Below are 21,715 nucleotides of genomic sequence, written 5' to 3' on the forward strand. Positions count from 1 at the left end.
TTCCGTATGTCACGATTTGATGCAATTTCTGTGGCTTGCTGTGGTGTCAATGTAAAGTAGAAGGGCACCTCTTGTATACGCTGTGTATTGCGCGGCACAAGCGATGACGGCTTAATCAGCACACCCAGCACATCGTAAAAAGCAAGCTTCTTTAAACGTACATCGGGATGTATGGGTATATGAGTAGGAATGGGATTCATAAATGGTACCATATTATTTGCAACACCAGGCCCTGACGGCGGTACTCCTGCAATGGGTTGTGCACCGACAGCGGTAGGCTGACCGGTATTTTGCAGACCAGCTGCAGGATTCGGTTGCACCGGCGGCATTTGCATGTGTGAATACATTCTTTTCGGATCTGTTGGCCCGTATTGTTGAGCCTGTTGTTCTGTTCTGTAAGTTATCATATAAAAAATAATTATATAAATTACGCAATGAAGGAAAAACTTTAAGTGAACTTACAGCGAATTTGTGTAAACTTCACGTATTTTATGTGATAATAAATCGTAGTTTGTATGAAGAAGATTTATGACACGTCGTTGCAAATCGCTTTTACGTCCAGCAAAGGAAATATTCAAAAAAGATAGTATCTGCTGAAGCTCTACTACCCGTAGCAAATTTACCATTTCCTCACATTCCTATAAGACAAGAGAAAATCAAAAATTTTGCATAAAATATATTGTAATCAACAGATATGTTTCATAAACAAATACACAAATACAAATGTATTATAACACCATAAATACATTAAATAGTAGATAAGTATAAAAAACGGAAAACGAACATAATTCAGTGGGGTATCAAACGCAAGCTTAGTTTCATTTCTATTTCTACTTTTACTTTGCACCGACGCTTTTGCGTTTCTCATGCCAGAATTTGGCTTTGCATGTGTTGCTAATCCGGGAAATTTTTTCTTATCTCCAGACATTTCAAAACAATTTATCTCGCACTTTTTTATTATACCGAAACGGAATCGGATATGTATTCACAAAACTCCACTTAATGAAAAAGTCAAACGTTCATCAATCACAATGTAGGTAACTTAACCTCACTCTTTAGGCTTGCTTCATAAAGCGGGATTTTAGGTTGCGGCACCGATACGTTGTCGCTTAACGCGGTATACTATACTATAGTTTTGCACGAAGTGGAGAACAAAGGGTGCGCATACAGCGGACCGCTACTTTGGTTTTGCCGATTTTGACAATTTTCAAGTAAAAGTAAAAAGCATGTAACAAAATTAGCACTGAAATTCGCAATTTTTTCTAAGTCCACTATTTTTCTAACATTTTCTTTATTTATTCTTCCTAAAAATCATATATTTTTACAATTAAACAAAATTTAACGACGTTCGAAAAGTTAAATGTTAAAGACTTCATGGTATTGAGAACTCTTTTATTCTCCTATTCTTCTTTGTTTTGATTTACTTAGCATACGCCATCGTCGCACAGTGTACGTGTTGGGAGTGTTGATGGACTAAATCGTAAATCTCTCGATGGAAATAAGGCAAAAATATGGAAACATATTTTGGGGATTCACAACGGTGTCGTAAGTGTCGTATTGTTGTATGTCGTAAACTTTAAAAGCTTAAATAAATGTTTAGAGAACTTAAAACCATAACCAACCATTTTTTAACACTGCGAAAATTCATATGACTTTGATAGTAGTTTAAAGTTAACGACATACAACAATACGACACTTACAACACCGTTGTGAATACCATAATTGATTCGAAAGCTGGCATAACCGCCTACAAGGGAAATGTATTGTCATTATAACTCATGAAAAGTTTCGTTGAAAAATTAATTTTCGAAAAAAATTAATACTTTGCTCTCTTGGTCTCAGCAAAAAATTTTGGTGTTTGGTTTTATGGACTTTTCTTGTAGATTTTCAACCGAGGAATTCAAATTTGTTATCAAAAGTTGACTAGCGGTTACTAAAAAACCCAAAATAATAGTTTCATTCATTTTATTGAAAAACTGAAGGGCAATTTCATAACTAAATGTAGGGCCAAAAGAGTTTTATTTACATAAACACTAAAAAATTTATTTACGTAAAATGTGTTTTTATGGAAATTACTGCGAGCAGCAAAATTGTATGCAGTATGTAATAAGTCTTAAATTTGTATTAAATTGTTATGACATTAACAGTTTTTTAGTATGTGGTAGCATGACCGTTGTTTTTAATCACTGCTGCACAACTATTTCTCATAGTATACGACGCGTTGACATATTTCCTGTGGTATTGAGTTTTTTTTTTTGGTTTTGCATCCCATAACCATAAGGCTTTCTTAAGGTCGGTCCAAATGATTTGCATAGGATTGAGGTCAGGAGATTGAGCTGGCCGCACGCATTACCTCAATTCCGTTGTTCCGAAACCACAATTTTTCACACACCACACCATGACATGAAAAACATCCCCATGCGGTGAAGTTCAGGTGGCCATCGGGAAGGCGAAAGCCTCCAAATCCATGGGTCCCGACGGAACATGCATGCTGATGCTGAAAAATTTGGGTCCTGCGGGAGTAGCGTACCTAACGGAGGACCTCAATTTGTGTATGGCCACTCTCATCATCCCAGACATCTGGAAGTGGTCCCACTGCTCAAACCGGGGAAACCTGCCAACAAAGGAGATTCGTATCAAACGATAACGCTCCTTTCCCCGGTAGCGAAGACACTTGAGGCCCTGCTGCTCCCGTATTTCACGAACCACCTGACCCCAGCGAAGCATCAGCATGGTTTCCTTAAAGTGCAACAACAGCACTTAACGCCATAAACACTCAGATAACTCGTGGCCTTAACCGTAACCGTCCCTATGAGAGAACGATTCTAGTAGCGTTGGACCTGTCAAAGGCTTTTGACACTGTCAGCCATTCCACGCTACTAGAAGACATAGAGGCTTCCTCTCTCCCACAGAGGCTCAAACGGTGGTCGGCAAATTATCTGAGTGGTCGACACTCGTCGGTAATGCTTAGAGACAAATTTAGCAAACTTAGGAAAATCAAACAGGGGGTTCGACAGGGTGGTGTCCTATCCCCGCTACTGTTTAACTTTTATATTTCAAAGCTCCCTCAACCACCAGAGGGAGTCTCGATTGTCTCCTACGCCGACGATTGCCCGATCATGGCGACTGGGAATGGGATTATTGACCTGTGTTCGAAAGTAAACGGGTATCTCTCCGATCTTTCTCGCTGCTTCATTGCAAAGTGTCTAGCCCTCTCCCCTACGAAATCCTCTGCGACCTTGTTCACCACCTGGGCGAAGGAGGTCAGGCTACCGCTGGGAATTCACGTCGATGATACACTCGGAGTAACATTCGACAGCCTGCTCTCCTTCTCTGCGCATGCAACTGCTATTGTCAACAAAGTACAGAGCCGCAACAAAGTCCTCAAGTCGCTAGCCGGCAGTACCTGGGGCAAAGACAAAGAAATGTTGCTGGCAACATACAAGGCAATAGGCCGGTCGGTTTTAAACTACGCAGCACCAGTGTGGTCGCCGGGGACTAGTAGGACGCAGTGGATGGAGCTACAGACAGCACAGTACACCGCACTCAGGACAGCGACCGGATGCCTCCTGATGTCACCCGAACACCACCTCCATGACGAGGCGAAAATGCTCCCAATTAGGGAGCATAACATTATGCTCTGCAAGCAGTTTCTGGTTGGGAGCCACAGATGCGGCCACCCAAACAGGCAGCTGCTTGCAGAGGAGCCCTCGCCTAGACACGTCAGGAGGCATCTATATGAACTGACGGACGAAGTCCAGATTGCATGATATTCAATATTTGGGGGCCGTCTTACGAACTGACGAGAGCTTTTACCAGCGTATAAAACAATTTTTGACTCATCCGCCCACAAAATGTTCCCCCATTTCGAATAGGCCAATCCAGGTCTTTTTTGGCAAAACCTAGTCTACGTACCACACGATTTTACTGGACCACACATGGACTTCTGCATAAAGTTTGTGTTATCTGAGACGCCTCTTTACTGTATGAACACTACATGGCAACTTAAGGTTATCCAAAATTTCTACAGCCGACATTGTAGGACGAGTCTTCGAATATTTAATAATTTTTCGCATGGTAGTCGTTGATAATTTCTGCTTACCACCAATTTTTTTCACGGTTATTTTGATACCTTAACGCATTTCGAATTATGGTAGCTGAACATTCACCGATTTTTTTCCACTTTATATGTTTTCCTATTTTTAAGAACGGTTTTAATAATTTCACGTTTTTCGTGAGTGCTATGCAGACCTCGTCCCACTAAAAATTACAAAAATACCTTTTTGTCTGAACTGATAATAAAGGAGATACCACATAAATAAAAATTGCAAAGCTTTCACAAAGTTCAAAAAAATAATCAAACTTAAAAAAAAAAATCATCCAAATTTCGATTTTTTTAATTAGAAAGGTTTAGATTTTGCAGTTTTATAGCACGTTTAATTTTAGTATAGTAAAACGCAAGTTTCAAACCGCTAAAATCAACGGTAAATTTTTTAGATTTTTTTGTTTGTTTGTGGAGGGTGTTGCGCATTTTCTTTCATATGAACAAATTTAATTTTTATATGGAAGAAAATGCGCAACACCCCCACAAAATAAATCTCAAAATCATCGGAAATTTCTAACGACTTGAAACTTGCACTTTTTACTAAAATTGAATGGGCTATAAAACTGCATACTCGAAATCGTTCTAGGAAATCTAATTAAGAAAATCGAAATTTTGATGAAAATTGCTTTAAGCAATGAATAAATAAAGATAACATAAGATAAGATAACCAGATTTAAGCCTATCTTGTTTCACAGAGCCCTTGTCTGGTGGAACTCACTAGAGAAGACTACACGTGTAAACCGACTGGAGTGTTTACTGTGGATCGCCCTTATTGGAAATAGTGGAGCATAGGAACCACACCTACGAACTGTTATTCTGCTCAGGGAAACCGGGTGGTAGCACTCTGGAGTTCTGGAGGGCTTTGACTTTATCCTGAATACATAGATTACAGCGCCTCTGAAATGGATCCCAGAAGCTTCTTCTCTACTTATATCATCCCAAGAGGGTAGGGCGGGGTTACTCGAGGAAGGAGCGACAAACTTCTTCACAGACGGATCAAAACTTGGAGACAGGGCTCGAATCGTCACATACGATATCGTACTACTCGTCACGTAAAAACACATTTTTCGGAATATGACATACGTGAACGTACTCTTTGTCCCATTCAGCTTATACTGCCTGACGTATCACGTAATTTTCTTTCGTATAGTTTTCGATCCGTGAACGGATGTTACGATTCGAGCACTGGGTTGGTTTAGGTTTCCTCTGTCGGAAACTCTCCACTAGGGATGGCAGAGGTTAATCATTGAATTAAATTAATCGATTATTTTGTAGAAAATTTAAGATTTAATTTTATCGCAGTTTTGTGTTTCAATACTCGATTATTAATCGATCAATTGTAAAATAATCGCAGAAATATTTTCTAGAAATATGAATTCTGTAGTTGTCTGAAATTCATCCATTGAACAATCTTTTTGCTAGCTGCATCAACTTTACTCGACCCGACGTTCAAGGTGGCAAATTTTTTTTTTTTTAAATCTGCATCAGTTAGTTGATCTCAAAAGCCTCCAACGGCTTTCAAATAAAACATTTGGCTATTTGATACTTTGAGGCGCTTGAAGGAAGTAGGGCAAAGCTGCCAGCCTTCAAACGTTTAAGGATATTTTGAAAAAAAGCCTCCATTGGGCCAATTTACATAATTGATTCTGGAATACCTAAAGAATACTGACCTTTGAGCTAGAGAAAAAAGTGGGCGTGGCCCGCCACTCTTCCGGATTATAACGGCATATTTTTTTTTGTGCAAATTGACAGGGGCGGCGATAGGGGGGGCTAAACGAGGAATTTTCATCTCCTCACTACGTAGAATTCTCCTTTCTGTGTTGCCAAAGAAAAGGGGCAGGGCAGAACACCTTTTGCAGAGGAGAACACCTTTTTGCGTAGGCGGCCTTCGGCTACTACGGCACTACGTAGAATTCTTCTTTCTGTGTTGCCAAATAAAAGGGGCTGAACACCTTTTGCAGAGAACATATAACATTAACACAATTGTTTTATTGCACTGCTGGTAGTTGTACTTAAACCTAACTATATAAAATTATACGCCAAAATAAAGGTATTTTTATGGTCTTTCCGATAAACATATTTGTTAATATAGTTAATTACGTATTTTTTTACGAAAAACATAAATTTTTATAAAAAAAAATTGCCATAATTTCGTTTTTTTTTTACTTTTTATCAAAATATGATTGCATTATATACATAGATATATATATTGAAACGGCCCTCAATTACCTTTCCAACTGTGTCCTTTTTTTGAAAATCGGTTCAATAGTTTTCAAAATATAAGCTTTTGAAAATGTAGGAAATTCCACGTTTAGCCCCCTAGCGCCGCCCCTGTCAATTTGCACAAAAAAAAGGTTTACCATTAAACCCAGCAGAAAGCGGTGCACCATGTCCACGTTTTCTTTTCTCTCTAGCTCAAGGGTCGGTATTCTCAGTATTCATCGACAATCGCGCGATTTTTTTTTTTAAATGTTCATTATTTATATATATACATCAAACAAAAGAAGATACCGAAAAGCATTGAACACTGCACACGCCTTGTAAGGAAAAGTGAGTGGAATCTCGCGTCTCAGCTCGCAAAGAATGTCAACTTCTTTTTTAGTAACAAAATAATCTATCTTAGATTGATAAAACTATGTGTTTATTTAATATTTAAGTTAAATTATATATTTTAAGTCTTTAAAAAGTGAGAACAGGTGATTAGTGAATTTTTTTCGGGGTAATTGCCCATACAAAACAACGAAATTTAACAAATGTTTTTTGTTTATAACTTTTAAATGGTTAATATTAGCCCTCCCCCTCCGGATTGTTAATGGGGGGACCGAAACACGTCGTTTGGTACCCCTCCCGACTTTTCCGGACCTTTATTAGCGGTTGTTACCCTTTACTAGAGAATTACCAAAACATCGAATCGTAACATCCGTTCACGGAACAATAACCATACGAAAGAAAATTATGTGATACGTCAGTCGCATAAGCTGAATGGGATAAAGAGCATGATAACATAGTTAGGTACAACCCATGCAAGAATGATAGAATAAAGAGATTGCGCTTTGCGCAGGTCCGTTACTCTTGTTTACAAATCAGCTGCTCGAGTGTTGACGTCATAATATAAAATTTTTTGGTGGGAAGCGTATTGGTTTGCGAGGGAAACGTATTGGTTTGCGAGGAAAACGTATTGATTTGTGATATTTTTGTTAAAGTTATAAAATAAAAACGTTGTAAAATGAAGTGCGCAGTTGCGAAATGTGGAAAAACGGCGGCAGAGTGCAGTTTGTTTACTTTTCCTTCAGATCCAGAACTTAGGAAAAAGTGGATCCAGTTCTGCCGGCAAAGCAAGGATTTCCAATTTAAAACTTGAAGAAGTGAAGATTTTGAAAATAGTCTGCAGTTTGAAGTGGGTAGGATGTTTATTTATTTCGTTTATTGTGTTTATATTAATGAAAGTGTTTAAAACATTTCTAAGGTTATGCAAAAAGAAGATTGTTGAAACGAGGCTCCGTGCCATCAATTTACAAGCCCGGTGATGAAAACCCGGAGCGTTCGCAAAGAGTTCATCGTCGTCAAAATACGTCGTTAATATTGGGTTTCATTGGAACGATATCCTTATTTGATGCTGTGGGCAGGCGTCACAGTTTCAGGTAAAATTTCTTGCTTATGCCTTGGCAGTTTAATTTTATGTTGGCACCGTTTGCATTGTATTTCCTAAAATAAGTACGCATTGGAAGTTAGTAAAAAGTAATGTATTGTCGCAGATGCTACTTACCATGCTATGAGCACGCCCTTGCTCAACGAATTGGCCCTTTTACGCTGTTTCTTGGTTAGAGATGACAGATCGCCAACAACAACTTTCATATTATGACGTAGATGCGCAGAACGAAAAATTTTTGCACCCCTATCGGCGCAATCTTTGTATTCTATCATTCTTGCAACCCATGGTGGAATAATAACAAGGTGTTGTCAGTAGCGACGTGTTTGTTGTAATTTTGACAAGATCGGCATGCTTATTTTCAGTGCTGCTGATCTTAATTTTTATACTACTATTCGTTGGGAAATAGTATCTAAAATGTTCCATTTTAGTAATTCGTTTTATCGCGATTTTTAAAGAACTTGGTGTTTTCAGAACGATATTAATATTTAAAATTGATGGATTTATATAATTTTTGTCCTCAAAATGTAAAAATAAATAAAAGATATCGTGGTTATCAAGAGAAAAAGACGTACACAAAAATCGTATGGAAAGGCGATTTTTTATATTAAATAACTTTTGTTGCATTGTCATAATATTGAGTCAAATGGACTACTAATACGCTAAAATAGAGGGACTGCATGGTTAAATTAGAAATTCGCTTATATTATTGATATTTATGTGTTTTAATCTATTTAAAAAATCATTTACAGTCTTATAGGAAATTGCCTTATTTTAGCGCCTTTACTTTTTTAAAGTTACAATATATGTCCAAGCTGTGTGGAGCTGCCGATACAAACATGTATTCAGGCTTATAAGCCTTTTATTATACATTTTTCTACATTTAATTTGAAATAGTATGCACCAACGGATCAAAAGTAGTAAATAATTAATACTTTTTCTACTACTTTAAAATGCGTGACCGGAAGAGACCTGCCGAAAAAGTTAGGTTAAGTATCTGACAACACCTTGTTATTATTCCACCATGGGTAAAACCATGATAAAAACATTACAACGTAAATTCATTCTCTCATTTCGTCGGCCATGATTTTTTTCTGACGTTTGCCAACATTTTAAAATCATATAAAATTGAAAATAAAAAAATTATTGTTCACAATTGTTGTTGTTTGAGATTGAAAATGAGAATGTGTGTGTGAGTTTGAGTTTTGATTTTAAAATTATATTGTTGGCAAACGTCAGACTGCCTCTCAATGGTTTTACCTTATGTTTTTATCATGGGTAAAACCGTTCTCTCAATTCGTCGGCCATGATTTTTTTTTAAGTTTGCCAACATTTTAAAATCATATAAAATTGACAGTAAAAAAAAGAATTGTTCAAAGTTGATGTTTGAGATTGAATATGAGAACGTGTGTGTGAGTTTGTGTGTAGAATTTTAAAATGAAATTGTTTGCATACGTCAAGAATTTGAAAAATTCCTCTCAGCGGTTCTACCTCCTATTTTTTTATCATGATAAAGAGCATGATAAAAACATAGCAAGGTAGAACCGTTCTCTCAATTTGTCGGCCATGATTTTTTTTTGAAATTTGCCAACATTTTAAAATCATATAAAAGTGAAAATAAAAAATTTAAATTGTTCGAAATTGTTGTTGCTTGAGATCGAATATGAAAATGTGTGTGTGAGTTTGTGAGTAAATTCAAAAATTAAATTGTTTGGAAACGTCAAGAATTTCTAAAGTGACTCTCAGCGGTTCTACCTTACTATATTTTTATCATGATAAAGAGTACGTTCACGTACAGTGGTCCACAAAATAATAGGAGTGCGTTATTTTGGTCAGTTTTTGCTATTTGCCTTTTGTTTATTTAATGTTTATTATTTTTATACAAAAGTCAAGCTGGGTATACAACAAACAACGAATAAATTCAGATTTCAACCTTTGTACAAAAATTATTAAAATTCTGTAAATTTTCACCAAAATATCAAACTTTTTAATCAGAATCTTCAGAGAAAATTCTGGTATGCAGTTTTATAGCCCATTCAATTCTAGTCTGAAGAAGTGCAAGTTGAAAGCTGCTAAAAAATTCCGTTGATTTTTGGCAATTTTTTTTGCTGGCAATGTCCCCATAAAAAAGAAAATTGTCGAACATACTTTGTATGGAAAAAACGTGAAACACCTTCAACCGAAAAAATTCTCAAAAATCAACAGAATTTTTTAGCAGCTTGAAACTTGCACTTCTTCAGACTATAATTGAATGGGCTACAAAACTGCATACCAAGATATTTTCTAAAGATTCTGGTTAAATAGTTTGAAATTTTGGTGAAAATTTGCAGAATTTTTATAATTTTTGTACAAACTTGAAAATGTAAATTTATATGGTGTTTGTTGTATTACCAGCTAGGCTTTTACAAAAAAATACGAAACATTAAATAAACTAAAGACAAATAGCCAAAACAGGTTAAAAAAGTGGGCTTTCCAAAACGGAACCAATCGAAATTTCAGCGAAAGTATAAGGAATTTCGTCATGAAACTTGGTGAGGATGTTGGGGGAGGCCTCCTCAACATGAATTGTTCACTCTCACAATATAATTGCTAATAGTATTTTAGCAATTTGTTGTTAAATAATGTCCACTATCACCCCCTAATTTTTTTAAAATATGCCACTTATCACTTATATTTTGTGTTACATGTTATATTTTCAATGCTCACATGCGTATTTTATGCTTTTATTATATATAATTCACCAATTAATTAAGTAAAACGCGTTTATAAACTTGTGTTCACGTTTTACCACTTTTCACAAACAAACAGAAATAACAATGGCCGACAGTAAGAGCAAATATGTGCTGCCATACGTTTTAAAAGTAAATACGCCACTATTAAAGGATTTTATTAAAACGCGGCCAACACAAAAAGGAGTTGTGCGTAAAATCGTCATATCGCGCGATTTTATATAAAACACCCAGTAACCATATATTAATATAGTTCCATATATATCGAAAATTTTTAATAAAAAATCGCTTTATATTCTAAATCGCGCGATTTTTTATTAAAAATTTTCGCCTACGGCGCTTTATATTCTAAAAATCGATACTTCCATAAATAATGAAAATTTTTTATTAAAAATCGCGCGATTTTTTATTAAAAATTTTCGCCTGCGCCGCTTTATATTCTAAAAATCGATACTTCCATAAATAATGAAAATTTTTAATTAAAAATCGCGCGATTTTTTATTAAAAATTTTCGCCTACGGCGCTTTATATTCTAAAACTCGATACTTCGATAAATTATGCAACTTTTTAATCAAAAATCGACCAATAAATAATTAAATTTTTTTATTAAATATCGCGCGATCATTATCTGCATTTTTTTATTGCTTCCGTTTTGTGTTTTTGAGGCATTTTTTCATATGTATGGCAGCACTGACATTTCACTTCAATTGGTGTACAAAGCAAAAGGTGGGGTTAAATTCGGTATTTTTTGCAACTTTAAATGCGAATTACTTTAAAACTATAAGCCTCCGGAGGGTGGGGTCTTCAGATTTAGAATCTGAAAAAGCTCCTCTATACTCCCTAATATTTTTTTTTTTTCAAAGCCTGGATCCGTTTTGGAAAATTTTCCCGGTTAAAATATCCCACTCCTATTATTTTGTGGACAACTGTATAGCTTAATCCGAAAAATGTTTTTTACGTGACGAGTAATACGATGTCGTATGTGACGATTCGAGCCCTTGCAGTATGGGGGATATGTAACGAGATGTTGCCTGTTTTTAAACGCCTGCTATTCTTTTAGAGAATTTGGCGATCAAAATTAAAGATAGCGATCTTGGAATCCGGATGCGCGTTTAGGAGGTTACTGACTGGTATATAGAAATACATTTTCTACTATATATAATGTTACAACCACCGCCAAATCAACTAGCCCGTTTTGGAAAATGGCCAAGCAGGAAAATTTTTAAAACGGTAAATTAACTTTTGTTATGTGTATGGTTTATGCGAAGGTAAATTCCAAAAAAATAGAATTTATCTAAAAAAAAGTATGCCGTAATTTAACTTGATTTAAATTTTTTAGCTTGCTAGCGGCACGCAATGTATAGGTTAGAAAACAAAAGGACCGCTACTGAAAACAAATGTATGTACATACAAAGCATTCGTATTTGTATCGACCACACTTTCCATTTGCCACCTGTCCAATCATAGATATTTACAGCTAATTACATATTTTCCCCGAGTTCTACAGTTTATGCAAAGCTCCCGAGTCTGGGAATCACCCACGCCACTCTTCTGCGGCCTAAATATCATACAGATTTTCGCGAAACCTTATTTCTCATGTGCCCTTTGACTTTTTAATTGAAACTGCCAACCACTATAAAAATACTTTCCTTTAAATATATTCTAAATAATTTGATTATTGTTGAATTTCATTCATACCTGAGGTGAAAAGATAGTATTCCGGGCGTTAAACAAATGATTTTCTAAATTATTTGCAGCAAATTCAACTACAAATTCACTATGCCCTGCACACTTTCTCAGCAAAAAGTGGAGAAAATTTTCAGCCAATTCAAAACATTTAATTACACATTATTTACTGACTCCATTGCCTTTTTAAGCTAGTACAACATTTTGGATACTAATTGTTGCAAGTTTATCATGTACACTTATTGTTTTTAGCACTTTTTCCACATTTTCCGTGAAACCGCACACTTTTTATTTCTTTGAACACACAAAAATTATGTTGTCGCAAAGAATATGGCGGCGACGGCGCCGAGTTAGGTCTTTATTAATTTCCCCCTATTTTAGAAAAGAAATCTTTATTGCGGCACGACAGTGAACACACCCAAAGTTGTGAATTCGAATGAACATACCTCTATGTCGGCAAAAATACAAGGAGTGTTCACACCGAAGCTAGTACTCGGTAATTGTTTCCATGTATTTTGTTTGTGTACCACTGTTCAATATTTTGCCAATGAAGACCGCATATTGTTCACGGCAAGGATTATTCACACATTTTTCATTTGCGCGAAAACTTCGTGGCGGGAGATTTATTGACGTTTTAATCAGGGACGGAAAATAACAAAAATGTCAACATGCTGTAATCCTCGTAAAAGCGCGTTTCCACGCAGCCCAAATTGCGAGACTATTCTCAATTTCATCTGAAATTGAGATACGATTCTCAATTTGGCCATACAAAGAACTGTCACCTGAAATTACGTATGAATCTTAATTTCGGCGAAATTGAAACGAAATTGCCTTAACTTCGCGAGTACAGCTCTGAAAATTGCTTATTGTGAATTATTAATGAGCTAAAATAAGAAAAACAAACGTCAATAACAAGCAAAAAATAACAAAACAAACAAACCGAGCAAATCAAAACTAACAAAATATAAACAAACCGTCATCGAAATTGAGATGGTCGTGTTAGCAGCTACAATTTCAAATTGAAATTTGAGTGTCGAAATTGCGCAATTTCGGGCTCTTGGAAACAGACTTTTAACAGTTTTAGGGCCGGTTGTTCAATATTAGCTGCATTTTTTTGTAAGCGAGCGACAAAAGAACGCACAACTGGCAGGTGGCTGGCAAGAAACATGTGATAAGTTCATCGGGTTTAGACACGAAAAACAATAGAAATTAGTAATTATGCGAGGTGTTTGTGCATGATCTCAAAAATGTCGATAGTGGTGTTTAATCGGAAAGTAGTGATAACCAGACATTAGCAGGTCTAATCTGCGCGTTACCGAAGATTTTGTAACCGGGAAATTTTATTACCAAAAAATGTTACCAGTTCTTGTCACCGCGATTCTAGGAACGTTGGTAATGCAGTTAAAATATTCAGCGATTCAGCTATGAAGAATTGTGCAAATTCTGGCATTGCATATTTCACGGGGCAATACTTTGTTACCAGCTTATGAGATGGTAACAAAATTTACCGGTTACAAGAGTACACAGAATGCGAAAAGGGTTTAAAAATTGACAGGAACTTTATTTACCGGTTACAAACTTTTTATTACCAGCGCTGAATAGACCTGTAGGTGGGCATAGTAACAAAAATTTTTACTGGAAAAGTGTATAACCCAAAAAATTTGCAAGAGAGCACTGAATCGAGAACGTAATAACACGGGAGAGCTGCATATTCTTGCTGGTGAAATTTTTACTAGCAGAAATAAGCTAGCAGAAGAACAATAAATTTTAAAAACCACCATTTGTTAAATTGGCTAAAGGCCGACAGATAGAAATTGTTTTCTGCGTCACAGGGATGCTTTTGACTGACATCCAAGTAACTCTGTGATTTTGAATAAAATGCGCCACATTGGCAACGCATGCATTGTCGTGACTGACAAAATTCGCCCAACTCTCAACTTTTAACGCACGCATTTGCGGCAAAAGAACAACAACAACAACAACAAATGTATGGAACAAATGCAAACCAGCTGATTTTTGACTAATAAAATTGAGCCGTTTTGTTTGCGGCAACGTTTTCATTGTGCCGTCTCGCTATATTCTATGAAAAGTGCGGTTGCTAAATTACTATGGCTGCATTTCATTAGCCATTATGAACGTTTGAAATACACTTTTTTGTTTACTTATTCTTTAGAACGTTCTTGATAATATGTTACTGTATATTTCAAACGCATTCGGTTTTTTCTGCCTGTGAGTTGGGACTGTCTGGAACGTATAAAGAAACGCAGCCTATATGTATATGTTTTTACATACATACAAGTATAATATAAATAAATTTAAGTAGCACATACATAAAAAAGCTAAGTTAAAAGGATTGCAATAGCATCATCCGTGTCTTTGTTACCCATCTTTCTGCTACAACGACAAGTTCACATATGAGCCGCTCACCGTCTGTGGCAAACGAGAGCGAGCATATGTATTGGCGAGCGTTTGCAGTTCGGAGCTGTTATTACAAAACTGCATATAGTATTACAGCCTGTTAATACATGAATTCACAATAAACAAATAAGAAAGTCTAAGAGCCGGTTACTCAATGTCTTGTTAACACTAATCTCCGGTTAAATATTGTTATCGACGTATTCGACTCCATTCATACAACAGGGAGTCGGTAACGTCGATAACTATGTTTAACCGGAGATTAGTGATAACCAGACATTGAGTAACCGGTCCTAAGTTCGAGCGGAGCCGAACATTAAACACCCGGCGCAAGTATTAAAAATATGTGTGCTATATGGTAAGCCGGGCTGTATCAATTTTGAGAAATTAGTGTCCTGAAATTTCTAAATATTGAAGTTTCAAGCATTTCTGAAATTTACCGTTATATGAAAAGCTCCGTAATTTTAGTCCGATTTCAATAATTTTCAACGGTTTGCTTTTATGTGGCAAGCACAATAACCATAACGAGTTTGGTACAAATTGGTAGAACGGTTACTGAGATACATATATGTGATCAAAAGTGGGCGGTGCCACGCCCATTTTCCAAAATTTTATCATAAACGTATTTCTTGGTAAAGAATTGTTGCAAACATCAATTTTGAATAAATTAGCTTTAATATTTACTGATTTATCGAAGACTTTGTATTTCTCTAAATTACCGTTATATGGGATGTGGGCGTGGTTATTGTCCGATTTTAAAAATTGTTGGCCATTTGGTATGCTGTACCAAGGCCAACAAGTGTGCCAAGTTTGGAAGAAATTGGTGCAGCGGTTACCAAGATATATACATATCACCATAACTTGGCGTGGCTACGCTCATTTTCCAAGAACTTATAATATTCTTATTTTTCGTCTAAAAATTATTGTAAATATCACTTTTGAGTAAATAATCTTCAGTAGTTACTACAATATCGCAGTTTTCGTATTTCTGAAAATTATCGTTATATGGGAGGTGGGCGTGGTTAGTCCGATTTTGCCCATTTTCAATACCATCCGTCCTACGCCCGAAAGAAAGTGTGCACAGACGGACGGACAGACAGTCACCGCTCAATCGATTTCTCTTTTCATTCTGATCATTTATGTATACATTTGTTTATATTTATCTCGATTCGTTTTGCCTGTTACAAACAACAATTATGTGAACAAAGTTATAATACCCTTGTACACAAGTGCGCTCGGGTATAAAAATTAAATTAATTTTCCTATTTTAAAATTACTCACTTTTCCGGCGTTTAATTTAAAAGAAATCCAGTCTGTTGCAGTGGCGGTTAAAAATAAAAATTTAAGCAAAGAACAGCTGTTTCAATACAGAGAAACTTTCACCGCAATTGGCAAATAAAACGAGCTTTTCGCTGTCATTATTGACTGTGCATACATATGACTACACGAGAATAGGGCTGTAAATCAGAATAACCACTCAGAGATGTTACACGATTAGTCAGCTGATCAATATACACACCCCACAATTTTATGTATCTGCTGCTTACTTGTATACGAGTCCTGCTTTTACAACAAACGCGTGCCAAAGCTTTCAAAAGCTCCCTAAACAATTTATAGGTGCAATCCCGTATTCCTCGGACTTAAACTAGTAAAACTCTCGCTCAGAGCGAGAGAGTAACATTGAAAAGTACGGGATCGCTTTCTACTAAAAAATGGTAACTGCTGTCAACTTCAACATAACCCCCAAATTTTGGTTGTACATTTTTTCTTATTTTGTATGTAAACTCACTCAGCTCACACATGTAAATAACCAAAAATACTTTCAAATTCATTAGAATCCACTTAAACAAGTAATAAAATACTTTCAACATGAATTCGCAGAGTGCACTTTTCGTTTGTTTACAATTTGGTTGCCAAACACACACACACATTTACCAGCAGAAAATTTTCGGACTAAAACTGGTAACTTCTGACAGAGAGAGGACCCTTTTTACTCTCTTTTTTGTCCTCTCAATAGTCAGAGAACCGAGTACGGGATCGATTTCCAGTAAAATCTGACTGGTTCTGACTAGATAGAGCAGACACAAAATTAAAGCTTTCGCTGGCCAAGTCTGTTTTACAATCACTTTTTGCACACTTAAATAAAGAGCTTATTGAACCTGAAAATAATTTATATGAGAATTTAATTAAAGTTAATTTCTACTTAAATGAGTGCGGAGAAACGCAGCCTAACTGAGCTTGATTCGTTCTCGTACGTAAGAATTTCTCTCACTGGGAACACTTGCGAGAGTGAGAGCAACTCTTCCCAGTCAGAAGTTTCATTGCCAGAAGTTTTTCTTCCTGCAAGTTCATGAAAAGTGTCAAACGACGGCCAGGGTTGCAATTTTAAAAACAAAAACAGAACGCAGTTAAATTCAAAGAATGAAAGTAAACAAAAAAAAAAACATTTGAATATGTACGCAACTATTCTTAATTGTATACATTCTAACAATTATTTACTGATCTTTCAACAAAATCAGTGTAGCACCAACCGAATGACGTTTGTGCAGAAAAAAAAATTGCTTTTTGCCTTCCCGTACAAGTCTGCATCTGTTCACCTTTTACTCTAACTTGAGAGTAAAATTGTAGTTTGACAGTTCCACACGTTTTTGCCCGAAGAATACTGGAACAAACTACTTGTATTTTGGGTTCATGAATTAGTTCAGGCCCGTCCACATAGAACTTTGGCGTTGGCGTCGCTTCAACAACTGACTATGAATACATGCATCCAAATGCAGCCGTCCACATAGCCAAAATTCGGCAACGCACACGCCAACACAAAGCAAAAATTTAGCCAACTCTCATCTTTTTGCATGCGTCGCTCGTCAGCTGTTGCAAATAAATAAAATTATGTGAAATATTTTTCCTTTTTAATTAAGTGCGGGCAAGAAATATCGTTTTTAATGCAATTATTGATATGAAATATTAATTTATCTGTCGTTAGTATGTTAATTTAGTGGCCCAAGCGTTCGCTGCCATTGTAGCAGGCATACTTTTAACCACAGTATAGACAGTAACCAACCTTTTTGGGTTGTTGTTGTAGTAGTCGTTGTTGTTGTAGTTATATTCACTCCTGAGGAAGGCACGGGGTTGTGTGCTGCTATTTAATGGCCTTCCTCAGACTTTTTCTTAGATTTCAGGGTTGTGTGCTGTATTATTATTAGAAAAATAAATTTAAGCATTTGTCAAATCGTGATTTTATTAAAAGAAAATTATCAATGGTGTTGAAAAACCAAACAAACAGTCGTGCGAAAGCTCTATTTTTGTGTATTGTTAAAATTTATACATGGCGTACTTATTCTTTTGTGGACTTTATGTTACTTGAGAATTTAGACAACGTGCGAGCTGCCAGGTTCTGTTATAAATATAATTAACACAAGCTTTTCCGAGTGGTTGCCTTTCAATAAAAAGAATAAACAAATATTCGCAAATAATTTGGATTTATTTTATAACTGACAACTAATCTACGCTTTTTGTTCTTTTCTCAATTTTAATTTTGACTCCTTATTACCGCCAACAACTTTATGTGTATACATATTTACAAGCTGTCAAAATTTTGCGTAGTCCCACGAGCTAGGTAAAAACTATGGCATTCGTATTCACAACGAGAAATCTCAAAATTTTTGTTTGGTCTTTCCAAATTTTCTCTTTTTAATCAGTTGGCAAAGGTCCTCAGTGGCAGCGCTCCGAGCGTTGAGATAGTAATTTTATGTCAATTAGTAGAAAAGTTCCATGTTTAAACAACTTTTTATTATGGCGAGAAAATTTTACATTTCTGCTGTGCCAATTCGTAACTTTTTACTGTTGGAAATTTTTGACAGTTGCTCTGGTTCAAAAGAAGTTGAGCAATTAAAATCAGAAATTATACAAAAAAGACTTGTCTTTACTGACATTTATTCTTCTAGAACTAAAAGCCATGAATTTATGAGACGCCTTAGTAATAAAATCAAACCATCAGGCCGGGTTGAAAATTTTCATTCACCTCATAGTTAACAAAAATTTACAATCCGTAGTACTTTTCTATCAATTCGCAAATGCGTTTAATTTAAATCGTTTAGAAAATGCGTCATTTATGTATACCATTTTATGTGGAATTATTCAATAAATTTCGTTTTACACTATACTTTTTGAAATTATTTGGAGTTAATTATTTTTTGTTTCTTAAAAGCAACCCTGCGTGCCGGGAAGGCGTGTGTACCAATAATTTCATCCCTAGCATATTCATCCCCGAGGAAGGCAGTCGCCAAATTCACCGAAGGTTGTTTACTGGTTATATTGTGCTTTTAACGTACGTTCTGTTAAACCAACGCCAACGCTAAAGCCAACGCGAAAGTTGTATGTGGAGCGGCCTTTCAACCGAATTCACATCTTTGGGTATGTTCACTGTCGTGCCGCAATAAAAATATCTTTCCTAAATAGGGGGAAATTAATAAAGGCTATAGGGCGAAATACACCACACAAGCGGCTTGTCAAACTTACTTGATACCCACTTTTCCCATTTCACCACACACCATGCAAACGCACGAACCAATTAGAACAGATCTCATGATTCAATAATACAAGGTTAGATAATAGGAGCGTTCCTTATCTCCCAGAAATAGTCAGAAAAAGTCCGAAGTAGTCAGATTTAGTCCAAAAAGCGTTCCTTAACTCGGAAATGACAGTAAAATGAGAGGGCAACACCCAGTGAGAGTGACTCTCATCAGTCCGAGGTAGTCAGATTTTGTCAGAAGAATTTTTTCTGGCAAAATCCTGAAAAGTGTCAAACTCAACTAAATTTAAATTAACGGAAATTAAAGAATATGCAAAAAGTGAGAATAATCTAAAAAGTAAAAAAAGTGAATTGAAATTGGAAGGAGGCAAAAAATAATTGATATAGTAAGTGTTTATTGTGCTTGTGCTTGTGTGAATGTGTTTTGTACATACATTTCCATTCTTATTTGACGTTAGCTTTGTTGTTGCCATTCTTTGGACTAAAAATTTGGTTTTTTGCGTTCCTTTACTTTTCCTGTTATTCTCTTTTAGTGAGCGCATTTTGCTTACGCTCTGGCATTTTGACACTTTTCAGATTTTAGTCCAAAAAGATAAGGAATGAACCTAAAGCTCGTCGGCGATTTCAAGCATCCGTTGTTGGTTACCCCAGCAACCGAGGCAATCGGAGATCGTCGTGTCACACGTACTTGTTGTCGGCTCGTGTTGATGGAAAATCAAAAATTTTTGATTTTCCATCAACGCGACCGCTTGACAAGCGGTCTGTTTGATAGTGGCGCAAAGCGTTGACAAGCATTAGTGTGTTAGTTTGTTGTGATATGTAAAATGAGCAAGTTCGCGGAAGATAAAGATTTTAAATTTAATTTTTAAATTTTATTGCAAATGGTGTTGACGCTTTATGCTTGAGTGTCGCCGGGCAAGCTTCAAGCACCCGACATTCAACCCGACACTCACACATGTACTCGTTGCTGGGGTAACCAACAACGGATGCTTGAAATCGCCGACGAGCTTAATTATTGACAGCCGGGGTTCGATACTACCTTACAAAAGGTTGCATTTACGAAGGACAGAGAAAGGGCAAGAATGCAATCCCTTGTTGCGAAAATGGTAGTAGAAAAGTACGCAGAGTAGGCACTCAGTAGTGAAATTCCTTTTGTAAATTCTAATGTATTTGCAAGAAATCTGGCATTTTAAGCGAAATATTGAACGAAATATTAATATATCTACGTGAATTACGTAATTTCTGTGCTATTTAGCTGTATAAAAACTGCGAAAGGACTCAGAATTAAAATAAAACTACTACGAGATTTATGTAAATATCCAATTTAAAAACAATTTATGTTTTCATCAGTTAAATGTGCTTCATATGCATATACAAATAAACATAAAGCACATAAGCTTTTTCTTCTATTTCGCACCAAAGCTACTTTTTTTCCAAGTAAATTTGCAAAGAAGCAACACGGTGCCGATGCTAAGCGAGCGGTGCGAGAGAGACAACTGTCAGTTTATCGAACCTTGTATTATTGGTTAGGTTCAGAAGGCGCAGAAGTTGAGCCCAACTGTTGCTAAAAAAATCAGTGATCGTAATGCGTCTTCTGAACGGCTTGATACATTAGCTGTCAAATTCAAAACACACAACATGTTGTCTGAAATGATCAGAATAATATTACGATCATCTAACACGCAACTGTTCAGTTGATCAGAAGTACAAAGCAACGCGTTCAGAAGGTGCAATCGCAACAGTTACTGAGCTGTTGCGCCTTCTGAACGCGCCCATTGAATCATGAACAGATCTGACCGGTTGAGAAGCAGCCATTTGTAATAGCAACTGAGAAAAGTGTGACGTTCGCAGTTTTGAAGTTTGCTATTTCAGTTTTTCTTCTTTCTTTATGTGTATTTTGTCGGTGGTTTATTTCAGTGATTTTTTGTGCAAATATAATTAAAATGAAGTGCGCGGTGACTGGATGCAAAAACACGTACAAAAATAATAAATTGGTTAGCACAAACATGTGCACAACATTGCTTGTATTTTTTCTTTATGCTTCGTCTTCATATTCTTTGTTTACTTTTCATAGAAAATAACATGGCGGCGAAATTACAAACGTCAGCCAGAAAATTACTTTCTTCTTTTGCTTCATCTTGTCAGATCTTGTGTAGTTGGATCATGATGCAAACGTAACTCGTTGAAGCCAAGGCGAATTTATACAAGATGGTATTGTGAGATCAGTTGATTTCTCCGCCTTACGGCGCGTTTACACCGGACAATATTGGACATGCAACAATTAATTGTAAAAAAAAATATTTTCTAATAAAAAAAAAATTATTATAATTGTTAATAGCATTTTCAATCTTGATAATTTATCAAGCAAATAGATTTAAACTTCTGTGTTAGAACTGGGAGTTCTTGATAAATGATCAAAAATTGAAAAATTATAAAAATATTGAATTTATTAAGTCACATAAACGGGCTGTAAGTATATACACATTTGTTGTAAAATATAGCAGTTTTATTCAGTACATATATTTTTTTCTCAGTGAAGAAGTGAAGATTTGGTAACTTTTGGTAACTTTTCCTAAGAGATTTTGGTAGAAAAAAATGTT

At 36.0% G+C, this 21,715-nt stretch overlaps 1 protein-coding gene across 9 annotated transcripts in view; it reads right to left on the bottom strand.

Annotated features, from left to right (window-relative positions):
• The window catches only part of LOC118742714 (E3 SUMO-protein ligase PIAS2), an 87,989-nt gene that overhangs the window by 61,395 nt on the left and 4,879 nt on the right, over nucleotides 1-21,715 (bottom strand). For 8 of the 9 annotated variants that reach the window (XM_036474994.1, XM_036474995.1, XM_036474997.1 and 5 more), the window contains exons 2-3: nucleotides 463-638; nucleotides 9-393 (exon numbers count right to left, since the gene is read on the bottom strand). In XM_036474994.1, coding sequence (XP_036330887.1) covers nucleotides 9-393; nucleotides 463-638 — 561 coding nt within the window. Of the gene's footprint in view, nucleotides 1-8; nucleotides 394-462; nucleotides 639-12,181; nucleotides 12,302-21,715 lie in introns of those variants that run through there. The other variant, XM_036474999.1, reaches the window with a different exon arrangement.

This window comes from Rhagoletis pomonella, unplaced genomic scaffold (genome assembly GCF_013731165.1).
Source record: "Rhagoletis pomonella isolate Grant_MI unplaced genomic scaffold, Rhpom_1.0 Rhpom_scaffold_00007, whole genome shotgun sequence".
NCBI classification, from domain to species: domain Eukaryota; kingdom Metazoa; phylum Arthropoda; class Insecta; order Diptera; family Tephritidae; genus Rhagoletis; species Rhagoletis pomonella.